This window comes from Phytophthora parasitica, assembly GCF_000247585.1.
Source record: "Phytophthora parasitica INRA-310 unplaced genomic scaffold supercont2.8, whole genome shotgun sequence".
NCBI classification, from domain to species: domain Eukaryota; phylum Oomycota; class Peronosporomycetes; order Peronosporales; family Peronosporaceae; genus Phytophthora; species Phytophthora nicotianae.
The window spans coordinates 927,925-947,641 of record NW_008648994.1 but is presented as its reverse complement, the minus strand read 5'-3'; the positions used below and the strand labels follow the sequence as shown (position 1 = coordinate 947,641).

The window sequence follows — 19,717 nt, the reverse complement described above, 5'->3', positions numbered from 1 at the left end:
GACAGTCAATTTATCCGGATGATTGTCAGGTTCGGCTTCTTTTTATTTTTTGCCGGCTAGAGAGCACATGACTCTCGAGTGTAATTTGCTTTTTTTCAGGTTTTTTCCTCGATTTTCTCAGCCCATAGGCCGTTTTAGGAGATTCTGAGCCACCTATAAACTAGACTCAACAGGCTCTCTACAGATTCAGTACAGATCATCAATTCATTCCTATCTTCCTCCAAATACACAAATTACCATACTCGTCAAATAAAGTCCATTGGCTTTTTTTCCGCTTCACGTACCATTATTATGGTACCTGTCCGACAGGGCCGGAGGTCGGATAAATTTAGGTATGGTATATCCAAGGATATGCGTAGACACTAATCCATCAATTAGTGGAGCTTGCGTTAATAGTGGTTTTACTACCTTGAACGTAAATCAATGTAGTGCTGTAGTATAAAAGTATGAATGCGGGATCGTATCCGGATCAGTTAGTGGATCGAAGACGACAACCACAGCAACAACAACGCGGACCGGGTGTGTAAAAACGCATCCGATAGCAGAACCCGGAAAATTATTTGTTTGAAAGTCGATTTGATCATGCATGATTATCGCCCCGCAGCTTGATACCTCGTAAAAATCCATACAAATGTTACAAAATACACATGGATTCATGTATTGCATAAGGTCGTGTGTGAAACACAACACACTGACATGAATTAATTTAGTTGGGCAGTACGTTTCTTCGTACCGAAGCACTACCAGTATAAAAGCACGAGACCACTGTCGAATGGCGTTACCGCAACCCATAAACGGCCAGGCGAAGGGAATTGTTGCAACCTTAGAGTCTTAAGATGACCACAAGAACAGCTGCTCGAGTATTTAATAATATTTTACCTGCGCTCGAGTCTGAGCTTGATATCCACTGTCTCAATTTAGAGACACCGAGGATGGTGCGCAGACGTCGCAGACGAGTGCGACACGTATATACTAGTGTACCACCTAGAGTTTGTGTACCCCTCTTTTGCATGTACCGTTACATTTTCAGCACTTAGCGGATATTTGGAGAGACCGCTCGGAGAAGCAAGGATGAGCGAGACCAGGCTGACTCGTGAGTTGGCGAGTGCACGATTAAAGGACCTCGCTGAGATGAAGAAAAGACTGGACAAGATGCGCGTAAGCCTGGAGAAGATAACGGAAGTCCAGATCGAGTGTCTAGCACGTATTGAAGAGGAAGAGGAACCTAGCTATCAGTTGGCGGCAGCTTTGATTGACGGAGATGGTGTTGGCGATGGATTTCTATCGTTCGGCATACTTCTGGAAATGGCAGTGAACAGACTGACGCAGTAATGCAGACAAAAGATCTTCATCGAGAGAGTAATACAGTCGATCGATTCTGCTTAAGCTCATCCTGCAACCTTTGGAGTATATTGGTTGCCGAAGCAGCATCACCTTCCGACATAGCTCGCTCCTTCGAATGCTACATGATAACCCACAGCATGCGCAAGCGCATAACGTTCACGTCGTCCTTGGAGAATCCATACTTCCGCTGGTCCTCATATCAAAAAAGTAACTGTGTGCCAGAGCTACGATTAGTACACTGCAACTTGCTGCATCAGGTTGTTGAGGTGTCTGGAGCCACACAGGTTTGTCAACGACAAACTCTACATCATCTGGCATCGAGGCTTTGTGCCATCATTTCTGGAAGCCACAAATACCCTCCTTTCTTTTGCTTTCTGGGTCGTTCTTGTCTATCGGTATGCCCCCCAAACGGTACGCATTCCATCGTGTTATCGATTAAAGGCTCGTACATGTAAACATGCGCCCGCAACACCGGGTCAATTTTAGCTTGTAGATGAACCATTATGATTCCCCAATGGTTTAAGCCCAGATTCACCGCATGCAGAATGAACTTGGTGCGTACAAGTGCCGCTTTCGGTATAGAGGGCCATCCAACTATCCACAGGAAAGACGAGACACGTAGTGATATCCCACTACACTCCCGAGCATACGCAACCAGAAATCGATGTGGCTGTCAATGAGCCACCCCCGACACAGCCCTCCCAAAATGTTCTCGAAAGTGATCGTTCCGTTTCCAGACAGCGCCACAAACTCCGTGAGTAATCTGCTCGAAGCCAACTTTGCAATAACCTCGTTGACCAACGTCCCACACCCATGAAGTCAAACTTTGTTCATACGATGTCACATCTGCCTGGTTCGCGAACTCCTCCCATTCCTTTTTCACCTTCTTCAACATGTTGTTCGATAATCTGCTCGCCTCCGCTCGCAAGATCAAAGGAACTGTTCTCGGTAGCCGTGATGAGGAGTGCTCTTTATCCAGCTCCGACACAATTTGCTGCGTAATTGCCTTCTGATGTTAGAGTAGGCCTGCAATCGTCTTGTCGATCCTCGTCTTCATACCAAGCAGCATTTTCAGCTGGTTCCAATTTGACTCGATCCGGTTCAAAATAGTGTTGCCAGCCGTAAAATGCGTGTCACGGGCAAAGTTTGCCCACATGACACGGCAGTTTTTCTCGAAGTAAGCAAAAAGGATAGTTTCTTGTTCACTGTGGAGTACCGCTTGAGCGCTTGGTATTCAGACTTATACCCAATTTTCGTCGCGCTAATGCTTAGATCCACGTGTTAGTTGCGTGAAGAGAAAACAAACAATTCAATGTAAAACGAACCTATTAAGCAGCTTTGTCATCATCTGCAAAAGCTCCTCGCGCTGCGATATCTTAACCCCTCCAGCCCGAAGCCCTGTATTAGACATGATATCAGAAAAGGCTTATCGTGTATATACACGATAATACATTTATACTTAAGTTCTGTATTGAGATATACAAACGTTCTGTCAACTAGGGTAGGGTGTCGGGTGCACAGGTAGGCTTCCTCCCAAGATAAAGACCAATCACTGTGCAAGGGATACAGCTACTTGAACATTAATTGAAATAGGTATTGGGGTGCCAAATTCCTTTCATTGAAAAGTAGAGGTAGTGTGGGCAAGCCACTCGTTGGCTGTCATTCGAGAATTTGCATCGCGGCGACAGAATATCTGGTTTAACGCGGCGTTGGATCAAATTGGTGAAAGAAGGATGGGCTTCCTAGAAGCCTACAGGTTTGGAGATCGATCACACGTATCTGCGCCCTGGCAAAACGAAAAAAAAATACAAGCGCGGCGTGGATTTTTTGTGGGCCCGGACGAGCTCATGCTATATCTTGACGACCTTGACAAGGGTACCCACTGAAGTACACGTATGATGTATTCTGGGTTCTAATTGATAAACTTGTGTGGTAGTAGCTGAGTTGGCGCGACAGACAGCAGAAGTGGAGGCTGAAAATGAGCCTAGCGTGAAAACGAAGCAGTGTTTACACGGTGTAGAAGAAGGTATTACTTGCGATCCTCTGTTATCATGTCCGATACACGCTAATTAGCTGCTGTGCATCATGTATTGGCTGCTTTACGTCAGAACCCGGGGTAATAGAGTCAACACAAGAGCGCCGTCAAAAGGCTCCATATCACACTTCGCAGCTTTAACGACCGCCGCAGGATAAGGTACTATACGATAGCGCAGTTGTCATGTACTTTACAGGCTAATGCTTGATGAGCAACATGTGTCGTGTATACAGTAGGTACCACACCTGGCAGATCCAGACACCGACAGCGGTTGGTGCGGATCTTGATGACAGAATGTACGATACTTTGGGGCTAATGTTGGTTTGTGTGTTGCTATAGTTGATGAAAGCTCTGCGAAAGAACAACGTGACTTGAGTGCTGAATTTGAAGCAGTTGCCTCCAACTACGAGCATCGACAACGGCTCTGTCCCACCTCACCTCACGTTCTCGACAGTGATACCAGCAACGGCTCCTGTGAAGAGATTCCTCTAGCCGTGCTAATGATTTCGAAAACGCAGAGTCAGACACCCTATCCGGTTCAATATCATGTCCATATACACGTTTTGAAGACATGATAAATGGTAATAACATGTTTGTATTAACGTTACATGTATCAATATTACAAAGCCCGAGAGTTCTTCGGTAAGCTACGTCGTACTTGATTCCGATGGAGAAGACGACGATGGGTTTTTCAACGAAGATGGGCTGTTCGGGTTTGATTCACCCAATAAATATTTTGATCAAGATGAAGAGGATATTCCGCCTACCGACATCTCATTCGTTGACGCACTGCTTGCAGCGGTGGGCGGAATGGCGGGTCTGACAGTGGAGAATCTCAGTCGGAAGTAAAACGCTGCTGTGCTTGATAAAATGGCTGCATCTGGGTGGCGTGGTGCAAGGACACAACTACCTTACCCGAACATGGAGGGACCTTACGACACTCGTTCGCCTAACTGGCTGCATGAAGACTATCCCCATCTTTTTGACGGAGCGTACGGCAACACTCCAGCGGCATTGGCGGCAGCAACTACTGCAGCGAGCGCCCTATTCTACTTTATGACCCGACGACTGTGGGAAGACATTACCGCAGAAAGCGAAACTTATTTCTTTGAGAAAATGAAAGAGAGAGAGAGAGAGAGTTACGACACAGTATGATAAACCAGTTGCACGTGAGCGTAAGAAACCTGGGTTCCGTCGTCAAACGCCCGATCAAATTCGCAGAGTCGCCCCCTTATCAGGGGAAGGGACCTCTATGTATTTATCGGGTTGCTAGTTGCTCGAACGATTTGCCCTAACAACGAAAAGTTGCAACATCACTGGAACACTACAGATGAGGGCGCCATACCACGGAGTTGCTTTGGGCATTTCATGTCGCGGGATCGTTTTGCCCACGTTGCTAGGAATCTCCATTCTTAGCAGCAACGCTAATCCTCATGCGGCTATTGACCGTGCCTGGAAAGTGCGACCAATCGTAGAAGCTCTATAAGAAACATTTCAAGCTGGTTATATGCCACCTCCGGTAATGGCTTTCGGCGAGGTCATGCTGCCGTCGAGGTCATCCGTCAACCGGATGCGCGTGTATATGAGGGACAAGCCTCATAAGTATGGCACCAAACTGTTCATGCTGTGCTGCTCCAACATAGCATACTGAATTCAGTATGTATCTGGGCGTGTCGACTGACGCTCTCTCTTTTTTTAAACTCAAAGTCATTTATCGTGTCTAATACTATTTGATGCGTGTGGTATTGTGTACAATACAGATTTGAGGTTTACTTAGGCAAGGCCGGTAGAGCAAATGGCAAGGCACTACGCGACGAAAGGACCGAGCCTGTGGCTGTTGTTCGCAACCTGCGCGCAGCTTTGGGGGATCTGCCACCACAACAAATGCGCCTGGTAGTCATGAATCGCTTCTACACTTCGGTCTCGCTTGCCATGCTGCTGCTAACACTAGGATATTACAGCGTTGGGATGGTGGTAACAACCCGTAAAGGGCTAGCTGCACAAATTGTTCCTGACAAGAAAAAGAAGAAGAAGAAGAAGGAGAAGAAGAAGAAGAAAAAGGTACAGTCGCGGCCTGCAGCAATCGACAGTGGAACATTCACCTTCGCTAAGTCAAGCCTGGTGTCTGGCATGAAAACAACCAAATGGTGGGACAACCGCCCTGCCTACCTTCCGTCTACTGGTGGTAGCACCGACCTCGATCGTAGCGTGCGCCGAGCGAAGAGTGGTGTGCAAGAAGAAGTGGCTTGTCCAAGGCTTATAAAAGACTATCAAACCTACATGGGCGGTGTAGATGTACATGACCAGCTTCGTTTCCAAAGGTAAATTGCTATGCTATCGTGTATAGTACTGGGTTCACTTATAACGAATGGTATATATTACATGCTACTACTAGGTATTCACTCCAACTAGCGGTGCGATTAAAAATACTACAAAAGCCTCTTTTTGGGCTTTGTTGATCTGGCGCTCATCAACGCCTTGATCGTGTTCAACCATGCTCGGACGGCCGCCAACCAGGCGAAGCTTTCCCATATCACCTTCATGAAACCGCTACAACTCGAACTTTACCAAATCTGTCCCCGGGACTGGGAGGAGTTAGTAAGTTCACCCGAGCCAAATTTCACGCCAACGAAGCAGCGCGTAGCTGCAGCTGCAAGGCACATGCCCATTCAGACCGAGGACAAGCGCAAAGACAACACGGTGGGCAGCACGAAGCGCAGGCAGAGAGCTCGCAAAGTCTGCTCTCTTCTGAAGAAAAAAATTACAGGCGGGGACACATCCTTTCAATGCAGCAACTGCGAGTTTAAAATCATCGACCAGAAAACCGGCGAGACCAAGGCGTCCCCGGTGTACCTTTGCAACAAGGTGAAGCATGCATTCAATGGGCAAGCGCGTACCTCTTTCGAGATCTGGTATGCGTGCTGGCAGTATGGGAAGCTCAAGCCAAGTCGCGGTGTGAGGGCTACCAGATGGCTGTTTACAAAGAAGGGAGAATTTCTAATGATTGTTTTGACGTCAAACTCACCACAGGATACATTCAAATAAGCAGTGGATTTTGCTAATATTACGGCTGAAGACACTCTCTGTGTAACCACGCTAAGCTAATTCCCAAATAATAATTTTTTATGTTTTTGCCGATCTCATTATACTTCTTTTCCCAGGTGACTATAGCGAAAATAAAAATAATTCACTGATTTTTACGAAATCTAACAGAAATTTCAAATCAAAAAATATATATGCTGACGTAAAGAGAAACCAGGTTTTGTCCTTCAAGAGCATCTTTAATGCGGTTAATGTTGTTTCGCTAGTGTGTTACTCCTCTAATACCACATCAGTTTAAACATTGAGGCAATGCAGTTTTCCGCTGCGCATTCATTACCAAACTGGAATCCATGCTATCGTCTGGGAGAACAGAGACTCTTTCCGATCAGTATTTGGAACCTTCTAAGATTTTGAAATATCATTAAAAATTCTAATTTTGATTTGATGCTACTAAGCTACTGGTGAGCAGGTATAAACGCGCGCGGCCATGGCTAACTGGGCGGTGTACCCTTGAAGCTGAACTGCATGGTATTTGCGATGGCAAGTCCAACAAAGAGCTCCCCTGATCATTTTTAGGAGGGTTTCGAACATTCGAACATCTTTAGGAGTGGCGTCGAATAAAATGTCAAGGGTTTTGTTTACAGAGTAATATTGTGTTGATTGCATTCGTAGGAGCAAACTAACGGGACAATGAAAGCTAAAGGTTTGGGTTTATTAGTATTACTTTTAAGATTTATATATTGCTTTTGTTTAAGAAAAAGTCACGGTGGCGACATGTGCCCGCAGTAGCAGGAGATGCGCTAATAATTAACCACGTAAGTCTTGCGTGTGAACACAAAATAGTTTTGCAAGAATAATAATCCAGCTCGAGGATTTAATCGGATTGCATTCGAAAATCCTGATCGTCCTTTTATACCATTTGATTCAACCCGGTTTTAAAGCAAATAACCAGAATACATTCGGTTAAATTCGGATTCTAAATGAACGATTTTTTATGCATGTTTTCTGCAAAAAAAAATAGAGCTTACGTAGTATTTCATTTCTTAAATGTTATGAGCGGCTAGTGATTAGACAAAATAGAAGTGGTCGTGGCCAATCATTTGCCCTTCTATTTTTCAATCGTTTTTGTCGTAATACGCTCAATTTTATTTTAGATATTCAGAGGTTGAAAGCAGGAGCAGCAGCATGTTACCGACAAATTTGGCAGCTTCAACTGCACTGTTCTCGCGAAGAACATACTAGGTAACGCCAAGCGCGTCAAGTTCAGCTCGGACAACAGCAAGTGCCAACAGGACAGGGGAAGATGCTCTTTAGGGACTATGGCTGGACTACCCAGTTGTCATGGCTACTTGGACGATTCGGCCACCATAGAGATCCGGCTGAAACTTGTTCAGATCAATTCGTACTGAAATTGTCGAGTGGACATTTGATCAGCAGGTGAAGGTGCTGGGTCGGATGCCGGAGCCGAAGCTGAGGCTATAATTCTTTTTCAGACCAACTGCTGACCCAGACCCCACCAGCCCAGGCTCAGCACGCAAAGCATCCAGCACGCCGTGGCACAGCGTCAGTACTGTGGTTGCGGTTGGACACCACTAAGTAGCACTCCGATAATGCCGTTGTACCCGACGTGACAACGAATGCGCTGGATTAGGAGAAAGCAGGAGTAACGAACATAATGAAACATCAGTAACCCTCATGCAACTTGAGTAGCAAGTCATGCTTGGAAGGCGTCATGGCCTGGGTATCCACGTCCGCGCTCATGAGTCTGCTAAAGGGCAATGACGGCACCTCGTAGACGTGGAAATTGTCGAGACGCAATATGCCCATCGTGAGCTTGCAACTCGAGACGATCTGACCGTAGCCGCTCGTCGTGGTGATGCTGGCGGCATTGAGTGTTGCGGCCCACGACTCGCGGGAATATCTTCCAAACAGCGGCTAGAACTCGCCGTATATACTTGATGAGTAAACGCACACGAGCGGGCCGTACAAAAGAACAGCTATGAGCTGAACAGTGGGGTCAATGTATGTATGTGGAGATTCAGCGTACGTGCAATATTTTCGTAATAGACTTCATTGTGTTTTTACGCCTACTTATTGGATGCGTACACTACGCCGTAGCATCGAAGCGATTGCAGTCTAGAAACGACTTCAGCTTGCAAATTACGTTTTATTGCCTAGACGCACTCACCGCTGAAATGACAATCTCGCTTGACACTGATGTTACTGTGATGGCCAGGTAATTTTGAGTCATAATACTAATGCGTAGGTACTGCATCGAAACCATAACCCTACCTCTTAGCTCCCGTTCCTTTCGCTTATTCCGTTGGCAGCTAACCATCGCTCAAGCTCCATGTGGAAGAGGTTTTCTGAACAAATCACTTGTCTCCCAAGAGATTCAACGTGTCTTGTCACGCCTTCAACAAGTTCTCTTCCGTGGCAAGTATGACCAGTTGCTAGTGCAACCTCGGTACTGACGAGGGAGGGAGGGGAGGGGAATGCGCTGAGGTAGTGGGGAGTTTATCAAGAGGGACCGTTTTGGGTCAACATTTTCATGACGGACCGTGTTTGGGTCACAGGCATTGTCGCTTGCCATTTAAAAAGGTGTCTATGTCTAGTTAATATTTATATAAAAAAGAACTGGTAATATCCAGTTATATGTATAACGGCGCACATCGTACTACACCTGCGCATTTTGATCGACAGTGAACACTACAATCTTGATACGATGAGCTCCAAAGGGCTAGACTTACTGCGCCCGCATGGACGCGATGCGATTAGGCTACACGACAGCTTTCCTGATTGATAGTAGTGGGCAGCGTTCCTGAAAGATGTCGCTTTTAACAACAACAAGTCCATTAGACAGATAAAATGTGGAAGATAACAAAACGTGGAAATATATTGACGATAATTGTGAGTGGTTCGTGGCCTTGTTATATCGACCAAAACCCAAGACACAAAAGGCGTCAAAGCTCAGTCACATCCCAGCCGAAAGCTGGTTTGTAAGTGAGCTTTGTTTAAAATACAAAGATATTTGCAACAGTACTCGTCAGGCGTCGACCACACAACTGAGGGAGTTAAATGGCTTCAAGGTAGCAATGGTTCAGGGTCTAAGCAGCTCAAAGAGGAGATTTGTGGAGTCGTTGCGTGCAATTAATGGTGTGGATATGGAACATAGATCGGCTTCGATGTACAGAGCTGTCAATGATGAAAAAAGCAATTAGCACCAATGCACAAGCCAACCAGGCATACAAAACGCTTGTTAGCTGGATGACACGCTTCAGTTCAAGGGATAATAATTCGCGTGTTTGTTGCCAATTGGATTCTAGTGGGCGTTTTTTGTGCTTTTCTCTCTATCGGTCACCTAATTGGAAAGCAAGCGTACTCCTGTTTCCGAGTGCGATGGTACACATATAAAAATCCGGGTTACAACGGGATATGTGTCACACTGCTAGGTCACGATGGAAATAAGAAAACCATTCCGCTTGCCGTTGGATTAATTCACAAAGAAACAACTGACAACTTCGCCTGGTTTTTTTTGCGAACTGTATCGCTGCTGGTTTGAACTTTTCGCACTCTCCTATTTTCACAGACAGAGGAAAGCTATTAAACGCTCAAGAGTTGCTCAACCAACTGGGTTTGCACATTCATCTTAAATTTTGCAGTCTTCATCTCGCTTTTAACGTCGCAGATCGATTTCGTTTAGTGGAGACAGAAAAAAACTATAATCCGAGATTTGATTTACAAGTTGTAACGTGCTTCGTCACAACTACAATAATAGGCCGTTGTAGAAGAAATCGAACAAGCATCTCCTGGTTCAATCAATGAAGGGACCGAAGATGAAGAGAAAGTTGCTGATTATATCACTAAAATTCACTTAATCCTTCTAGTCCCTCCACGTATGCTGTATTATACAGCAGTAAGAACAAGCTTAAATCCAGTATACTGGTGAACCTGTGCACAATTTATCTGTTTGTAGCACTCTTCCAGCAATAAAGTCGGACATTCGTTCAGTTTTTGATCACAGCAGTGTCGTGATTGGTTATATTAGTGGGTACATTGAGTGCATAACCGAGGTTAACCACTTGATATATTTATTATCCTCTCATATCTGCTTGCTACGGTGTTTCGCGCCAAAACCAATGGCCAAGAGAACAAACGAGCGCGTTCTTCGCGGAGGAAACTTTTGCCCATTTTTTGTCAATCAAACTTGTGCACAACAACAAATGGGCAAAGTTTCCTCCTCCAATGGTACGTTTACTGGCCTTCATCTACCTCCTCCGCCTTACGCTTTCTAAATCTGATTTTCTTCCTCATGTCAGGCGGGATAATCGTACCGTTTTTCCAGGTAGTGTGCCAGATCTGGTGGCATGTATCGGTGTTTCCGCACTCTTCACGGCGCACCTTATTGCACAGCGCGACACGGCCTCCAAAGGTAAGCCCACACTCTTTGCAGTAGTATGGCGTCTCAAAGCTTCGATGCTGTTTGTCCGAGTACGCGGAGCATACCTTGCACAGGTACTGACGTGGTTTGTTCTTGTAGGTATCAGTGTTTTTTGTCAGCGCGTGAGGCAGTCCGTGTGCTGGTACAGCGAGCAAGTTCTGCGCCTGCATGTTACCTTCAAAGTCAGCCTTTTGCTGTGAAAGAAGCTCAAACTGGAGTCTCGCCATGTAATCTGCGTGGGAAGGTACGGTTTTTCCATTCTCGTTCGTCACGATTTTGTGGACGATAAACCCGTTGACGAGCGCCATGTCTGCTATGCCGAAGAACAGGTTTTTGTAGTAGGACAGGTGACGCAGGGCTTTTTGGATGGAGTAGCGGTGAAGCCTCAGCTGATCATGCTCGTCAACACCCCCCCCCCCCCCCATCCCTTTGTTGTAGGTCCGCACAAGCTCCGGACATTGTACGTCCAAAATGGCATCATCCCCTTTGCGTTTCCGCTGCACGACCACTCGTCGTGTGCTGCAGCCCGTTGCCATGAAGTTCACGACGCGCGAGTCTTTCCAGGACACTGCAACCAGACCAGGTACTCGAGAATTGTACGCAACTCGGTACGCCCCTCGAGGAATCTGTTTTTCTTACTAGGAAACTGAATGCTTCCACTCCAACCCTTTCGATTGACTCTTGTTGTACCAACTGTGTAGATCCCCATTCTAAGTAGCCGCTCTGCAAGCTCTACGCAGGTGTAGTAGTTATCGGTCACCACAAGCCGCTTGCCGGGTTGTCCACGTAACGCCTTCCTGAGGTTCCGAACAACTGCTTTGGAGATAGCGGACTGAGTGTCACGGTAAATCTCTATTCTGTACAATACAGCACAACGAATTAGATATGCTGTATACTACAGTACAAACAAAACAGTATGCTGTAGGAAACAGAATAACCCAGCTCACCTTGAACAGTATGCTGTATCGGCACAGCACACCATGTAGAACTTGGTCCCCCATTTCGTTGGTTTGTCCTTCATGTAGATGCGCATCGGATTGTATTGATGTCTGCTTCCAATCATACCTTCATCGAACGAAACAGTTGAGCCCATACGGTACCCATTGCGAAACGTTTTCTCGACAAACTGAAGAACAGGACGCAACTTCCATGCTTTGTCCTTCTGACGCCGGTTGTTGGAGTTATCATTGAAGTGCAAGAAGCGCGTGATGTCTTCAAAGCGCTTTCGACTCATAAATTTGCCGAATGTTCCTCGCGGAATTGCGCCACATTCACTCGTAGACCAATACGCTCCAGTAGAACGCCGTTGCGGGCATATTACGCGAGCAACAAGTAGTGCAATATAGTGTACAATCTCATGGGGCTGAAATGGCTTCACCTTCCTCAGCGATTCTATGATGTCTTCTAGCGACTGCACTCGACCCTTAGAATTCGTAGCTTGCCGCAGTTGCTGACGTCGTTGCTGCTGTAGGGCGACCGCTTCTAGTGTGGTCTCACGATAGCGATTTGATTCCTCAGCGATTTTCTTCCACATCAGCTTCGGCAGGAAGTAGTAAAAGATTCCGAGAGGGGAATCAGCATATGCACGTGCAGACTGAGTTGGTCCGTATCGCCCACGGTATAGGTCATTTGCTCCATCAACTTGAAACTCTTCATTGTGATCTTCTGTGTATACATTCCAACTTTCTGCAATCATCTTCAGCTCAGTGCTGCCTATAAATTCAGGGTCCGGATGATTCTCTTCCCGTGGACTCCAATCTTCCTCGACGGCATCCTCGTAGAAATCCTCATCGCGTAGGTCAGCATCGTCTACTCCATCTGGCTCAGCATCACCAATTGTCAGGTCCTCTTCGCTGTTCATCACCGCGTCAATGTAGTCTTCAGTGGGAGCTTCGTCAGATTCAATTGACGCATCGCTCTCCGGCTCGGAGTCGCAGAGGTTAGAGTCATCAGAATCGGGGTCCTCAGACCCGTTGCACTTCGCTAATGCTACCATGAACCGGTCGGAGTCGTACACGTTGAACTCTGCCATCTCGTTTCCAACACCAATGTCACCCTTCTCTTCCTCATCGAGATTTATGTTCTGTGGACGGTAATGGCGTCCAGTTTCGGCTTCTGCTGTATCTAGCAGAATACGAGCTCCACTTGTTACAGCTTGTGCTGTATCCGTCAGAATACGACCATCGCTTGTTACAGCTTGTGCTGTATCCAGCAGAATACGACCTTCGCTTGTTACAGCTTGTGCTGTATCCGGCAGCGTACGGGTTCCTGAGCCAAATACCGCCGCTGTATCAGTCATGACAAGGTTGTTTCGAGCTGGATCCACCCGGGGTATCTTCACGAGCTTTGTGCGCCGCGACCGAGGCGCCTTAGCTGGTTTATGAACGGGCTGTGGCTCGCCGTTCTTCCGAGGAACAGCTGCTGCGTTCAGTGAAGCGGCCGGCGGGGTAGAAGCTCTGTTCCCGACACTTGAAGAAGGAAGAGGAGGTGCCGATTCCAGTGCTATTCCAGGGCCACCGTGTGGACCAGTTCTCGAAGAGATAGACGTCGATGGGGTGGTGCACGTAGGGCTTTCCAGCGAGTCCATTGCACCAGCGAGAACATCGAAACGCAGCCATCCCCGAGGTCTTGCGTACACGATGAGCGCGTCTTCATCTCTAATGTAGACTATTGTTAGTAACCCTCTCGTCAGTATCATATATATCTACGGTGTATACCAGTGAAGTAATCAACGCCCTCTTTTCCCCGAACGGTCCCTCCTGGGCGGACGTAGCGGTGATCCTTGTTCAGACCGGTCGGCGGCTTTGGCTTCCACCCCTGCTTACAGAGCTCTCGCCAGAGCTGTTTGAACGGTTTTTCCATAGTGATGGTGGGAGTAATTTAGTGAAGTCGCGACGGGGGGATTTCGAAACTGGGTGGCACGGGATAAAGCAAGCTGGGAAAACCTCTATCCACCCGATAGTGGTCAAGTTAAGCCACACTTACCCCGACAGCCTCGTCGATTTGCGGCAAATCAGTCATCCTTTGGATTACATAACACCCAATACAAATTTGAATATGCGATTTGTTTTGATGTTGAGTTGTTCGCTGATTATTAAAACCTCCTATAATACTTCTGCTGTACAATACAGCATACAGGACTAGAAGGGTTAACTAATTGGACTAAGCTGGGAAACTTCCAACCAACCCCATCTGAAGTTGAATGGTATAAGTGCAAATGGCCCGAAACTCCAACGTTTGGCGATGCCAAATCGCTATTTGGAATTAGAACCACAAGTAGTATCGAACGTTTGACCAAAGTTTTCAAACTCTCCGGACTTCGGGATAGCCTGCCCTGGAAAAATTCTGCCACACTGTCTCGAAGATAGTATCTTCAAATAGTGACGAGTGCGCGAATTGAATCAAACAGGGTAATAACGCGAACTTCTTTCGCGTCCGAAAAGTTCGAGAGGGAGAAAATAAGACAGACAACATTTTCGTACAGAAGCAAAGCAATACACTTTTTGTGGTCCACAAAACATATCCAATGCGTAGTAGCTCCGACAGTGGCTCTATTCACGCAACTAGAAAATTTGAAGTGGATATTGCGACACATACGTGTAGTCGATGTAAAGTGAAGGAGCATATGACAATTCCCTGTCGCCACATACTAGCAAGTTTACAATTTGCCGTGACACGTTGTGGGTTAGTAACACTGTTTTTTTTCCTGGTTATATACTGACTACGTACCAAGCATTATACAGAGATGCAGTAATTATGTTTCCCTTGGAGTGTGATCTTAAAAAAGATACCACAATTCGGCCTTCACCAACTTACCGTCAAGCTGGTAGTAGATCCATGGTCCCTCGGGAGCGAGCTGATACTGCTAAACGGCAAAAACGCATCCCCAATAGAGGGGAAAGTCGTTCGGACATCAGCGTGTGGTGAAGTGACAGTTGGCTTCGGTGAGCGAGGGGCTGATGGATGGGATGTGACCCGATCCAGTCCCAGGACTCATGGTCGATGACGACGCGTCAAGTGATTACGTCATCACCGACAAGATTGCGCAATCGTCCGAGCAGATCGACATGGTGTAATCATTTCGATATATGATTTACTTCCAAAGGAGTCGATCTACTGTTGACGCATCAACTGATTTGTACCCATGGTAATTATCACGCGACCAGGCCAAAGAAGGGATAGTAGGAGCATCTATGGGATGGGCAGAAGGTAGTGGACCGCTAGGAGTTAAAGGAATAACATAGTGGAATTTGCCTTATATTAAGAACAAGTGTCTTCGGTACAAGATTTGAAAGCTGTAGCGGGAAGTATACATATTAGCCAATACAGTAATCAAGTTATTTCAACCAGATACACGTGTCAGTCGCCGGAGTTTGCAGCTTGGCCGGTCGATCGTCTTTACTCTCACCCTCAATTCCTCCGCTATAGGGAGCGGTCAAGCCTCGCAATGAAAGATACTAGACCCCCCCCCCCTCAGTAAAGGAATAACACACCCCAAGTCGATCAAGATCGACGAGTTACCTGGCGCGTATCCTGAAGAGTATCCACGCTATGCCACCCCCACCATCCTGCGTCCCGCCAAGACGGAGCCAGCCCGCCAAGCTTCCCTTCAAGTCCACCAGAGGAGCGTAACCAGCCCCGCCGACGGGTACCCAAGGTGAGCCCTCAGCAACCCCACGGTTATCGGAGTACCCCCTCCGTTAGTCGGTAGTCCAGGGCACTGTGTGTCAGAGTGGATCGCAACGTGATTTTGCGACCCCACTCCACCTCAAGTGATTCTAGGACGTCGACTGGTGTTGTGAGCAAAAACATTGAAAGTTCGCTACAGAGTTTCTTTTCTGATGACATTCGTGGTCACACACCATCTATTCGAAAACAAAATACCAGTGCTCTGTATGTAAATCTGTGAAACACAACGCATCTAGGTGCACTCATCGTACCGAAGAGAGAGAAAGCGCCGGGGAGAATATCCATTCTGGAAGATATGTCGTAGGGAAAAGCTCATTTGTCTGCGGTGTGGCTCATTTATGTAATTCGTAAAATAGCATTTGATGAACATACTGATTACTAAAAGGGGGGGGGGTAGCCGACTTCACAATAATAAAACAACAACTCTATAATTAGCTTATTTCTGGTCTTCTCCGTACAGGAACAAGGACGCAAGATGTAAAAGCTACATTTACTGCAGTATTCCGTGCAAAACTCTGTTAGGATTCAAACCTACTACAATGGCATGCTAAACGTAGGACGTATTTCGAGCACAGAGGGTTTAAATGAGTATATGATGCTTCTAGTAATGAAATTGATGTCACCTATCACGTTGCAATATGTTAACTTGCCCACAATAATTCATGTCGCCCTACCTTAGATGACTATGGCAGCTATCTAGACACAGGCAACTTTTTAAATGGCAAGCGACAATGCATATGACCCAAACACGGTCCCTCTTGATAAACTCCTTGAGGTAGTGCTCATTGAATTTACGCTGGACTTCTTTTTTTACTTGGTTAACGTCGTCCACAAGGTCATGGAGGTGCAGCTTTGCCGGGGATCAAGAAAATTGCAATTCGCGAATTTTTCGTGTTGGCTACCTTGACGAATTCATCTATCTTCGCCAGTACTGCATGGGCGAAAGCGAGAGTCTGTGCGTCCGGGAATTGCTCATCGTCTCCGATGCATGGATTTCGATGTGATATACAAGAAGTAACATCGAATAAGTCGACCCTGGTAACATATTCGTCACTTCCGTAAATAGAAAAGAGAAAGTAACAGAATGTCTACATGGTTGTCCACTTGCTTTCAGCAATATTTGGGCGAGTACGCCAGTTGGCTTGATGGAGAGCTCTGCGTATCCTGGTAGTTCTTTTCTCGGAATCGTCAAAGTAGTACATTTATAGAGCATTTTAAAGTGATAAGGCTGTTCGGCATCGCCCACGTGCTGTCACGAAATCCAATTTCGTTGTTATGTATTTGTGCATACCGGAGTGGTTACTGCAACCTTAAACATGAGACATGTAAGGTTGCTTTAAGGACTAAAAGTTGCTTTATTTAATTAAAAAAAGGAACTCTAGCGTAAAATGGTTTTCAAAACTTACGTGACCTCTTAAGTTCGCCTACTGGTATTAAGTACACAGTTACCGTAAATGATTTCCTGAATCGTCAACTCTGAACAGTCCATTTCCAAAATCCGAGTAACGAGGTCGACACGTGGCATAGGCGACGCTACAGGACTCGTTGTACACGGGGACGAATACAGGCAATACATAGCGTGAAGAGCCAGCAGGGTCACGACGTGGGAGAAGAAGGGGCGTTGGCTTACATGAGCAACAAGCTATGAGACTTTGACCTCGATATCTGTTAACTAGTACTGTGGGGTTGGTGTCGTAGGCCGACGCTTACGAAGCGAGTCCAGGGGCAGTGATGCGCCACACTACGCTCAACTTACACTCAGTATCGAGAAGCATTATTCCATTGATGAAGATTTTACTCCAGGCGACGAAGGCGCCATCCTCCAAGAGAGTTGAAAAAAAAAGATATGCTGTATCACACTAGCGTGAAGACATGTTCTAGCTTACTGAGTTTGTATGCATCGAGTATGTGACCATTTATCTCGTAAAAAAGTGGAAGAATGGCCGTGTAGGAAAACCGGACGATCTGGGGGAACACGCAAAACGTTGAGTACGTTTATCATTCAAACTAGATGTTGTCACGACTGCCAAGTCCCTGTACGGTTCCCGCACGACAAAGTTGCTGTATAGTTACCGTACGCTAAAGTAGCTGTATGGTTGCCGTATGACTATGAAGTCATTAAATGATGATCAAGAATGGTTTTTGATTGCCGGATCTGACACAGTATTTAATGTTTTGCAGATTTCAAGACAGCGACAAATACGATAAGTGACCAGGGCAATAACAAGCGATCACGATCTCCCACAGATGTCGAATCACTGCGTACGAAACTTAAGAAGCCTCGAAGAACAACAATCAAATCGGCCTGATATTGTGGAGATATCGAATAAAATGCAGAACGTGGATATGACAAGAAACTGGAAAGCGCGGAAAGTGGCGAGGTAGTGGAGAGTGAAGAAAGTAACGTGACAGTGGAGAGCGTGGAAAGCAGCGAGATAGTGGAAAGTGTGGAGGCGTCGAAGAATGTGGAGAGTAGAGTCAGTGCGTCGTGAGATTGAGGAGAGGGAGGTGGACAAGCATGCGTCGAAGTGTAAAGTGGATAGCGTGAAGAGTGCCAAGAATGTGGAGAACACAAACACTGTCGAGAGTGTGGGAAGTACAGAGAACGCGGAGGGCGTGGATACAATGGCTAGCAGTGAAAAATATTTCGATGAGTACAAGCTACGCGAGCGAGCAAACCAGCATATTGGTGAGGTTGCTACTAAGGCAGAATAGCAAGAAAAAATTGTGAATATCCCCATTCCCAAAGTACCGGTGAAGGTGTGGGCGGCGTTTGACATGATAGTCGCATCCTATACAAAAAGCCTCAATCTCCATTTCTGTGTTCGCAGTTCGTAGTCTTCGGCAACATACAACAAATGGGTGCATTAAAAATATGGATTTTAAATATTCAGAATATCTAACAAGCATTAACATTTTTTTTATTTGTAGAAACCTCGCCGATGAAATACATGCAAGTTTTCGTTGTATCTACAAAAAATTCCGCTGTACGCACGGTGGTTCACAAAAATGCGCTGTCTACTGGGCAGCGCAATCGCAAAGCCCGATACTGTCGGGGCTTGGCGCGCTTCACGCCGACTGTGATAAATGTAGACGACGGAACATAACATTTTTTATCAGAAATGAGGCATGTTACGTTTTGTTTTCCGAAACTTATTGAGCCTTTAACATGTGTTTCCTTTTTTTACATATAGAATTACACCCACTCTCATCTCACCACCCGTGCAGATGCTGCATCATACATGACAACTATTGTGCTTTGCACATGTTTTGACAAAGGAGGGGTATATTTCTTAGTTATAAAAACTCTATTTTAAATAGTAAATAGGTTTTATGGTTTTTGATTACAACTAAAACTCTGTTTTCAGTGATACACATCGCAGAATTTTAGAAACTACGGACAGAATTAGAAGCACAAGAGTCAGAAATGCAACTGCAACAGTGCAATTCAGAGCTGTCGTCTCTCCCAGGCGACTTGTACTCTCCACTGTTCTTCCACTTAAGGTTTCACTTCTCAACTCTTTGTCAAACAGTCAGTCAAGTCGTTCATCCCCATGGCCTATGGAGCTGACTATCGGTGGCGTGCCATCTCGCTAATGCATGTGTACGGACTTGACGTTGACTTTATTAGTGATAGATTTGGTCCGAAACCGAGAGCAATATTTCGCTGGTACAGCTTATTTCTGGAGAAAGGAGTCGTACAAGAGAACAAACCGCCGTCAAAACCGGCACGGTGGTCACAAGCAGTGTTACAAGCTGTTGAAAACTACGTAAAAATCCATCCAACGTTTTATTTAGAGGAGCTTCAAGACTTTCTTCGTGATAACTATCCAGACGTGAAGAATATTTCACTGTCTACAATTTCCCGCGCTCTCCATTTTGATTTGGGCCTCACTCGTAAAGTAATCACTCGGGCAGCAAGAGAAAGCGTTCCTCTCGAGGTAAGATTTTATTTTAAATCTTTACACTGCGTTCATTTACTAAACATGTTTTGTTTGTTTGCTTTGATTTAATAGGTTGCTAACTACAAAGCAAAACTTCATGCAATTTATTCGAATTCTCAACAGCTAATGTTTATTGATGAGACGTCAAAGGATGGCCGCCATGCTTACCGTTGCTATGGTTGGTCAGCACGCAATACTAAGTGCGTTGTTTAGCTTCCATTC

General features: G+C 46.0%; 7 protein-coding genes across 7 annotated transcripts; 5 read left to right on the top strand and 2 right to left on the bottom strand.

Annotated features, from left to right (window-relative positions):
* Window positions 1-1,071: 1,071 nt before the first annotated feature.
* Window positions 1,072-1,332, top strand: PPTG_05884 (hypothetical protein; the record flags this gene model as incomplete). Its single annotated transcript, XM_008899614.1, has 1 exon — window positions 1,072-1,332. One exon carries the CDS (start codon window positions 1,072-1,074, stop codon window positions 1,330-1,332), a length of 261 nt encoding a protein of 86 aa, XP_008897862.1.
* A 685-nt stretch (window positions 1,333-2,017) lies between these two features.
* Window positions 2,018-2,239, bottom strand: PPTG_21776 (hypothetical protein; the record flags this gene model as incomplete). The annotated part of the gene is made up of 1 exon (XM_008899961.1): window positions 2,018-2,239. The coding sequence occupies one exon, from the start codon at window positions 2,237-2,239 to the stop codon at window positions 2,018-2,020; it is 222 nt and encodes a 73-aa protein (XP_008898209.1).
* A 1,426-nt stretch (window positions 2,240-3,665) lies between these two features.
* Window positions 3,666-4,228, top strand: PPTG_05883 (hypothetical protein; the record flags this gene model as incomplete). The annotated part of the gene is made up of 3 exons (XM_008899613.1): window positions 3,666-3,675; window positions 3,719-3,915; window positions 4,007-4,228. The coding sequence occupies 3 exons, from the start codon at window positions 3,666-3,668 to the stop codon at window positions 4,226-4,228; spliced, it is 429 nt and encodes a 142-aa protein (XP_008897861.1).
* Window positions 4,229-4,300: 72 nt separating this feature from the next.
* Window positions 4,301-4,534, top strand: PPTG_21775 (hypothetical protein; the record flags this gene model as incomplete). The annotated part of the gene is made up of 1 exon (XM_008899960.1): window positions 4,301-4,534. The coding sequence occupies one exon, from the start codon at window positions 4,301-4,303 to the stop codon at window positions 4,532-4,534; it is 234 nt and encodes a 77-aa protein (XP_008898208.1).
* Window positions 4,535-8,104: 3,570 nt separating this feature from the next.
* On the bottom strand, window positions 8,105-8,672 carry PPTG_21774 (hypothetical protein; the record flags this gene model as incomplete). The annotated part of the gene is made up of 2 exons (XM_008899959.1): window positions 8,105-8,356; window positions 8,610-8,672. The coding sequence occupies 2 exons, from the start codon at window positions 8,670-8,672 to the stop codon at window positions 8,105-8,107; spliced, it is 315 nt and encodes a 104-aa protein (XP_008898207.1).
* Window positions 8,673-14,857: 6,185 nt separating this feature from the next.
* On the top strand, window positions 14,858-16,102 carry PPTG_21773 (hypothetical protein; the record flags this gene model as incomplete). Its single annotated transcript, XM_008899958.1, has 3 exons — window positions 14,858-14,932; window positions 15,371-15,519; window positions 16,012-16,102. 3 exons carry the CDS (start codon window positions 14,858-14,860, stop codon window positions 16,100-16,102), a joined length of 315 nt encoding a protein of 104 aa, XP_008898206.1.
* Window positions 16,103-18,014: 1,912 nt separating this feature from the next.
* PPTG_05882 (hypothetical protein) lies at window positions 18,015-18,658 on the top strand (the record flags this gene model as incomplete). Its single annotated transcript, XM_008899612.1, has 2 exons — window positions 18,015-18,240; window positions 18,483-18,658. 2 exons carry the CDS (start codon window positions 18,015-18,017, stop codon window positions 18,656-18,658), a joined length of 402 nt encoding a protein of 133 aa, XP_008897860.1.
* Window positions 18,659-19,717: the final 1,059 nt, after the last annotated feature.